General features: G+C 45.0%; 1 protein-coding gene across 1 annotated transcript; it reads left to right on the top strand.

Moving 5' to 3' along the window:
- The first annotated feature begins 360 nt into the window (after window positions 1–360).
- On the top strand, window positions 361–7,930 carry LOC142593486 (uncharacterized). Its single transcript, XM_075709869.1, is given in 5 exon segments — window positions 361–1,031; window positions 1,332–3,466; window positions 5,206–5,442; window positions 6,105–6,493; window positions 7,625–7,930. Coding segments are annotated over 5 exon segments (3,738 nt in total).
- Window positions 7,931–8,740: the final 810 nt, after the last annotated feature.

The following is an 8,740-nucleotide window of genomic DNA, read 5'->3' as shown; positions in this document are numbered from 1 at the left end:
TCGCAGAATGAAAGGCTGGAGGATTATTTGCCTCCGCCAGAAAGAGAAGGTGATTGGGAGGGAGATGCTGGTGCTGTCGGGGGTGAAGAATCGGAGGCAGGAGTCAGGGAAGAAACTAATATCAGATCTTGTCCCATCACTGCCAGAACTCAGAGTAAAGTGGGACCTATTATACGGGCTCCACTAAGGCAGGCAGTGGGTGTGGGAGGACCTGTTAGAATTAAAGTGCCTTTTACATTAGCAGACTTGGACTGCTGGCGAATTACTGCAAAGAATTATCGGGATGATCCCGAAAAGGTTGCTAAAGGATTTGAATTGATTGTGAAAACTCAGGACCCTGATTAGGAGGATGTGGATGCAATGTTGGATGCGGCGTTTAGTAAATCGGAGAAGCAGATGATTGTGAGAGCAGCCAGAGCCCAGGTACAGACACTGGTTCTGGCTGGAACTCTGCCAGGAACGGTGGATAATCATGTTCCAGTTACCAATCCTGGCTGGGACCCTAACCAAGCAGGAGCCAGGGATTTATTAGTGAGGTACAGGGAATTGATTGCATATGGAATAAAAAACGCTGTCCCAAAATCAGTAAATCGGTCTAAATTGTACGAGATAAAACAAAATAAAAAGGAATCACCCACTGACTTCTTGAATCGGTTAGAAGAAGCAATGCAGAAATATACTCCTTTAGACCCTACCACCCAGGAGGGAAAGGGTCAGTTGATATTCCTGGTTTTGGGACAGTCGGCGGATGATATCAGGAGAAAGTTACAGAAGGTGCAAGGAACAGATGCGAGAGATTTACAGAAATTGCTGGAGACTGTTTGGCAAGTGTATCGGAACAGAGATAGACAGAAAGAGAGAATAATGGGCAAAACAATTGCTAATGCTACAGTGGCTGCCTTGCACACCACAGGGGGTCAGACACCACCCTCTTGGAACTCCTCAGGAAACAACACTAAGGGAGGGAGAGGAGCCATGAGAAGTGGTGTAAGTGCCCTACCCAAAGGAAATCAGCCCCTCTTGAGAAACCAGTGTGCTTATTGTAAACAAATGGGGCATTGGAAAAAGGATTGCCCAAGATTGGGCAAATTGGTGAAAGTTGCCAACATGGAAGAAAATTGACGGGGACCAGCGGAATCTTCCCTAGCAGAGCCCTTGGTAAGAGTACAGCTAGGGAAAGAGGAAAAACCTGTAGAATCTCTAGTAGATACAGGTGCCACATTTTCAGTATTAAATCAAAATTTATTGCCTGTAAGTAGGCAAAATGTTAATATTGTGGGAGCAACCAGACAGGTCAAGAAGGCTTTCTTTTTGAAACCCTTAAAATTCAGAATTGGGAAGAGTGTAGGGATTCACAAATTTCTCTACCTGCCTGAAGCTCCTAGACCACTTTTGGGAAGAGACTTATTAGAACAATTAAATGCCGAAATAAAATTTAACAATGGAGAAATTGTTTTTAAAATACCAGAAGAAAAACACATAGAAATTCTAAATCTAGCTCTCACTGAACCCCGAGCTAAAGAAGAAGAAATTATACAAGAAATAAAAGACCAGGTATACCCAGGAGTATGGGCCTCGGGAATACCGGGAAAGGCTAAAAATGCAGAATTGATTGTTGTTAAACTCAAAGAGGGAGCACGACCTATTAAGGTAAAACAATATCCCTTGAAATTAGAAGACAGGCAAGGAGTGAAAAGCATTATAGAAGAATTTATAAGAGTTGGATTATTGATTGAATGCTCTTCAGAGTATAACACTCCTATTTTGCCTATCAAAAAGCCTGATGGCAAAACCTATCTATTGGTACAAGACCTGCGGGCAATAAATAAGATAGTTGAAGATTTACACCCAGTAGTGGCAAACCCATACACTTTATTAACTAATTTAAAAGAAACCTATGAATGGTTCACAGTACTAGATCTGGAAGATGCATTCTTTTGCCTCACCTTGGCCCCTGAAAGCTGCCATTTATTTGCCTTTGAATGGGAAAACCCTGATTCAGGACGAAAAACCCAACTAACCTGGACAGTGTTACCTCAAGGATTTAAAAATAGCTCTACGATCTTTGGAAATCAATTAGGTAAAGAATTAGAGACCTGGGAAAGACCTCCAGGAAAAGGTATCCTTTTACAGTATGTGGATGATATTTTGATAGCCACCGAAAAGGATGAAGAATGTAAAGAATGGACTGTGAGTTTGTTAAATTTTCTTGGACTAAGGGGTTATTGAGTCTCATTACAGAAAGCCCAGATCTTGAAGAAGGAAGTAATATACCTGGGATTCATGATTTCTAAGGGACAGAGACAGCTCGGGAATGACCGAAAAGAAGCCATTTGCAGGACTCCAGAACCGACTACAGTAAAAGAACTTCGAACATTTCTGGGAATGACAGGTTGGTGCAGATTATGGATACATAACTATGGACTTTTGGTTAAACTTCTATATGAACTGCTGAAAAATAGCCAGATACGATTAATACGGACTGATGAAGCCAAGAGGGCATTCAAAGAACTGAAATTGGAATTAATGAAGGCTCCAGCTTTGGGCCTGCCCGACGTAATGAAGCCCTTCTGGCTGTTCTCGTATGAAAGGCAAGGAGTGGCTTTGGGAATTTTGGCCCAGAGAGTGGGTCCTTATAAACGAGCTGTAGCGTACTTCTCCAAACAATTGGATGAAGTAAGCAAAGGATGGCCAGGATGCCTTCGGGCAGTGGCTGCCATTGTCTTGATCATCCAGGAAGCCCGAAAATTCACGTTGGGGCAGAAGATGATTGTGCACACTTCCCACACTGTAACCTCCGTTTTAGAACAAAAAGGGGGACACTGGCTCTCTCCATCAAGATTCTTGAAATATCAAGCAGTTCTGATGGAACAGGATGATGTAGAAATTGTCACATCTACTATTATCAACCCTGCTTCCTTTTTTACCAATAAACAGGAAATGGAGGCTGTCGTGCATGATTGCATAGAAACCATTGAGACTGTGTATGCGAGTAGGCCTGACTTGAAGGAGGAGCCACTAGAAGAAGCTGACCACACCTGGTATACCGATGGGAGCAGTTTTGTAAAGAATGGAGTTCGAATGGCAGGATATGCTGTGACCACCACAGACCAAGTGGTGGAAGCGAAGTCACTCCCTAAGGGCACATCTGAACAACAAGCTAAAACAGTTGCTCTAGTAAGAGCATTAGAGCTTGCTGAAGGATTGCAAGTGAATATCTGGACAGATTCAAAATATGCCTTTGGTGTAGTTCATGCCCATGGGGAAATTTGGAAGGAGCGAGGACTTTTAACCGCTCAAGGAAAAGTCATAAAACATGCTGATATAATTTTGCGACTTTTAGATGCTGTACAACTTCTGTCAGCTGCAGCGATTATGCACTGCAAAGGACATCAGAGAGGTAACACTGACAGGGAAGTGGGAAATAAATTGGCTGATCATAAGGCAAGGCAAGCTGCGGAACAAGGTGAGATATTAAGTCTAATTCCTGAAAAATCTTTGCCACTACCTGAGGTAGTTGAACATGATGAAAAGGATCAGAAGTTAATTACTGATTTAAAGGCTGAAATTTGCCCATCAGGGTGGGCAATGTTGAAAGATAACAGAATAATAGTTCCCTTTAGAATATTATGGAAATTGGTAAAAACAGAACATGACAAAACTCATTGGGGAACTGAAGCTTTGTATAATTCCCTCACCAAGCAAATAGTAGCCAGAAATCTGTTTCAAACTGTAAAAACTATGGTTGATAGATGTGAAATATGCTTAAAGAATAATCCGAAGGTAGAGAATCGTGTAAAATTTGGAAGTACTGATAAAGGGAATGTTCCAGGTCAAAACTGGCAAATAGATTTTTCAGAGCTCTCTAGAAAAGGGGGGTATAGGTATCTATTAGTATTAACTGATACCTTTTCCGGATGGCCTGAAGCTTTCCCTTGCAGAACAAATGAAGCCCGAGAAGTAACAAAAATTCTATTGAAAGAAATTATTCCTAGATTTGGAGTGCCAGAAGTGATCTCCTCTGACAGGCGACCACACTTTGTGTCACAAGTAGTGCAACAAGTTAGTAGACTTTTAGAAATTAACTGGAAATTACATACAGCTTATCACCCGCAAGCAAGTGGGCAAGTAGAAAAGATGAATCATTTAATAAAGACACAATTGAGTAAAATTTGTCAGGAAACCAATTTAAGATGGGACCAAGCCCTCCCTGTTGCATTACTAAGGCTCCGAGTCAAACCAAGAACTAAGGAAAAATTGAATCCATTTGAAATTCTATTTGGGAGACCATTTCAAACTAGTTATCAAGGGCAAGATCCCACTCAGGTAGGAGAAATTAATCTACAACTATATATGATTGCATCGGGGAAACAATTACAAGAAGTAAATGGATTAGTGATATCTACCCGAACATGGGGTTTAGATTCCCCGGTACATTTGTTCAAACCTGGAGATTGGGTTTATGTTAAAAACATTTCAGGTGATCCTCTTGAAGAGAAGTGGAGCAGCCCTTTTCAAGTTCTGCTCACGACCTACACTGCATTCAAGCTTGAGAGGCACGTTGCTTGGATCCACTATTCGAGAATTAAAAAAGTGCCTGATGGACTATGGAAGTCCGAACCCACGGGACCCACATCTATAAGGCTGGTCTGAAACTAACATTAATATTGTTATGCTTTTGTCTGGGATTGGTAAGTGCATTTACTCCCAGCTGGCCCCTAGAGAAAAAAGGTGAATCTGTTGATGGTCTTCGGTGCATTTGGGGAAACAACACTGAGACATTAGTTCATTTTGCTGAAAACTGCTCTCTATGGAAACCCTATACTAGGAGTGGCAAATTGACAGGATGGCACAGAATGACCTTTGTATTATGTTCAAATTTGACGAATATCACTGTGATAACGAATGTCACCTTAAAATGTTGTGCAATCAAAGGCATAGGGCCTCCATTGCAAATGAAGAAGTGTTTTCTTCAAAATAACACCCTCATAAATGGGACACAGACTTGGAAAACAGATGACTGGGATACACTAATGTGTACAAATAGAAGTGTTAATAGAACTGCTGGAGTGGTAGCCTCCTTAACATTGTTGAATCCACGACCCATTGTGAATCAGGACCAAATAATTAGGTTACCATCCACTTGTAAGAAGGTAGCAACGATAAGGCAAAAACATATGTTGTTCTTTAATATATCCTTTCCAGCTACACCTCCCTGTAGAGCAAAACGAGCTTGGTATGACACTTTACTTGGAGGCACAGGAACCGGAATAGGACTCCTAAACTCAGCAGATCTTGAAACTTCAAAGAACAAAGTTGGAGCAGCAGGATTTGATGTAACTCAAGCAATCAAGATTCAGGCTGAATGGATGCCAACCACCTTTAATCCTCAGATGCAAACTTTAAAATATGATAAAGAGTCCTTGAATCTCTTTAATAAAAGTATAATTGCCCAGATACAATCACTTAAAAATTTGACAAAATTTATGGATTAGACCGGTTGTACCCTACAAGTTATGTGGCAATTGGAACAAAAGAATAAGGTACAGTCCTACTTGATGAGTAATAATGAGTTTATGTGGAGAAAATTATTTGGACAATGGGTCCACCCCAGACACTGGGTAAAAGCCTATTCGCAATTTGTGCAGTGCTATGATAGATGGTATGCAGGAAAACTGATATACTATAATGTAACCAACCCTGAAATAATGTGTAAATTCTTAATTCTGCCAACACTCTTCTCGAGTCAAGAAAGCCTAGAATATTGGTTACTGGAATTCTGAGGGAAATATATTGGGAATGATAATAAAACATATGATTTGGATCTTTGTGAAACCACCTTTCATGGCATCTTGTGTGGACAACAATCTCAATTATATGAACCCTGTTTGTTAGAACATTCTGCTAACAATTGTAAATGGATGATCCTGTCTCCTAATGTGTTTGAAATGTTTGTAGAAGTTAATGCTAGATATGTGTGCTTAGTGACTAACAAACGATCAGTATTGAAGAATACAACGTGACCACCCCATTCATAGGATGCCTTAAGAATATAACCCATTTAACTTGGCATGGTCAAACGTATTCATTTTTTGCATATACAGAAGAACAAGTAGCAATGTTTTGGCATTATGAGAGCCTAAAATTAAGTCATGCAAGTTTACCTCTGAGAAAACTAAATGATATTTTAAACCAATCTCAGGAACTTCGAGAACATTTAAGAAAAAGAAACAAGACACTAGCAGAATCTGTCATTAAAACGGCAATAACTAGAGACAAACTTGTTGGACTGTCTAGTCAAATTGAATCTGATACCGCCTATCACTGGTGGGATATCTTTTCAGGATACTCACCCTCTGCAGAGAAAACTTTGAATATTTTAGTTCACCCGCTTTTGATATTGTTAGTGTTTGTTATCATACTAACAGTCATCAATTGCCTTTTGTGGTATAAGCTAAACAAACTGGCCATAAGAGTTTGGCCTTTGCCTAAGGTAATGAAATATGAAAATTTAGAAACTTTGTAAAGGAATTTACAAAGTTTAAAGAAAAGGGGGGAATGAAAGGGCTAAACCTCTGACAATACCTGACTCAGACAGTTTTAGTTATTTGCTGAAGCAGAGTAGATAAATAGGACAGATACTTCAAAGAATGTGACTCCTTCTCTGACACAATTAAAACAGATCTTAAGCTCCTTAGGCTTACTAAAGCACTGATAACATAGACTCAGGACACCTATGCCAAGATGAGCACTCAAGGAACTGGTTTCATAACATTCCAAGGCCAAAGGACTGATGAGCTAATTCAGTGACCATATATGGACAAAGGAGGCCCAAAGTTCAACCAGTGGACAAATAAGGAGGACTATCGGAGACCACCGGAGGACCCCTGAAGACCACCAAAGAGGACGACCATGCCTGTGGATTGGACATTAGCATATGTTAATGAGTTCCAGGAAATCTCATGTTTATGTGTATGAATTCTCGGAAATCCTGTGAATATGTACGACTTTATAGTATATAATCTTTGGAAGTTTCCCAAATCATTGGAGCACTCATGGTGGAACGATCCCCAGTGCTGCCCAGCGCTGCAATAAAGGATGCCTGCTTAATAGTATCTTTGTTGCTATTGAGTTTTATTTCGGGAACTTTCTGAATACTCCGTTTCCTCCTGTGGAGAGGTTCAGACTTTGAAGAATAGTATCCACGAATTTTTGTATCACTAGCAGGTTCTCACAGAAGCCACCCCTGTAGCCCCCCTGCTCCCAAAACCTTGCCGTGCAAACCCAATACAAGAGGGCAAGATGCTGGCAGTTAAAATCCTTTTTTCTCCCTTCAAATTTGGCTAAGATCAGTTTATTTAAAGAGAAATTTGGATTTTATAGGAAGCATCTGAAAATATGCATCTACTACGTCACTGTGCTACTTAACTGAGCAATCCCCGTGAAATCTATACCCACGCCATACACTAATAAAACACCGTGGTATCAGGGGGAGTGTAGAGAGATTGCTGGGAACAACGGTTCTTCCTTCAGCCTGTTGTCCTGTCAGAATCCTTGAGGGACAGCCAGCTGGCGGCAACCCGATGGTACACCTTCTTATATACCCTCGCCTGTCATCTTGCAGGTGTTTCAACGCCAGCCCGGCCTCTTCCCCCATGGCTCGTACTGCGTTCCCCCCTCGGTGCTGGGTCCCACACGGGTGACAGGTCCCCACGCGGGTGCGGGCTGCGCTCCCCGCAGCTCCCCGAGGTACCACCTCGGCGCCGGGGCCTTCGCCGCGGGGCTCCCGGCCGGGCCGGGCCAGGCCGGGGTGCGCAGCGCGCCTGCGCCGCCGCCGGGGCGCCTCAGTAGAGCTCTACACGGCGCCGCCGGCGGGAGCGGCGGGGCGGCGCTGGCCAATGGCGGGGCGCGGCGCCGCAGCGGCCGCTGAGGTCAGTTCCGTCGCCGCGGTGGGCCGTGCTGAGGAGGCGGCGGCTGCAGCTGCAGCGGGGTGCTCGCCCTTGCCCTCGCTGGGGTAAGTACCTCAGGGCGGAGCGGGAGGGCGGGAGACTGCGGGTCGGGAAGGATGAGGATCGGCGCTGCCTTTCTTGTGCGCCTGGAGACAAGGGGAGGGTGGCGGGGTCTGCCCCTGAGGGAGGCAGCCCGTTGTTCTCCTCGGCCTCCTCCGAGCCAGGTGAGGCTCCCCCGCCCCCGGCCTGCGCCAGGCGCCCGAGCGCCGCGGCGGTCAGCTGCTCGCCGCCGCCGCCCTGCCTGCCCGCCCGCGCGGGGGGGCGGGGGTCGCAGCGGCGAGCGCGGGCTGCGGGCCGGCGGGCCGCGCGGTGCTGCCCCCTGCGGGCCGGCGGCGGCACTGCGCGGCGGCGCGGGCGGAGCCCGCCTCCCCGGCGGCGGCGGCGGCGGGCGGAGGTCTGCGCGGCCTGCGGAGGGTCCGCGCCCGCCCGGCCGCCTTCGCCCGGCAGCGGCGGGGCTCGGCCTCCGGAGACGGGCCCTGAGCGAGGGAGGCCTCTCTTCCCCGGAGAGGCGGCAACACTTGCGCGTGGGTGGGCTGGATGCCCAAGAAAATGGGGTTTTTTTTTGGTGTTGGCTGGCGGTTGCTGCTGTCTCGTGGACGCCATCAGGCTGCGTTAGACTCGACTGGACTGTAAAGCTGTTGTCCAGGTTTGTCATCTTGGTCTTCTTCCTGAAGAAAACAAGCTTTCGGGTTAGTAGCTGTGTTACTGAGCAAAATAGAACATCATGCATT

The sequence above is a fragment of the Pelecanus crispus genome, chromosome 4 (assembly GCF_030463565.1).
Source record: "Pelecanus crispus isolate bPelCri1 chromosome 4, bPelCri1.pri, whole genome shotgun sequence".
In the NCBI taxonomy this organism is placed as follows: domain Eukaryota; kingdom Metazoa; phylum Chordata; class Aves; order Pelecaniformes; family Pelecanidae; genus Pelecanus; species Pelecanus crispus.
This window is presented reverse-complemented; position numbering and strand designations above follow the sequence as displayed.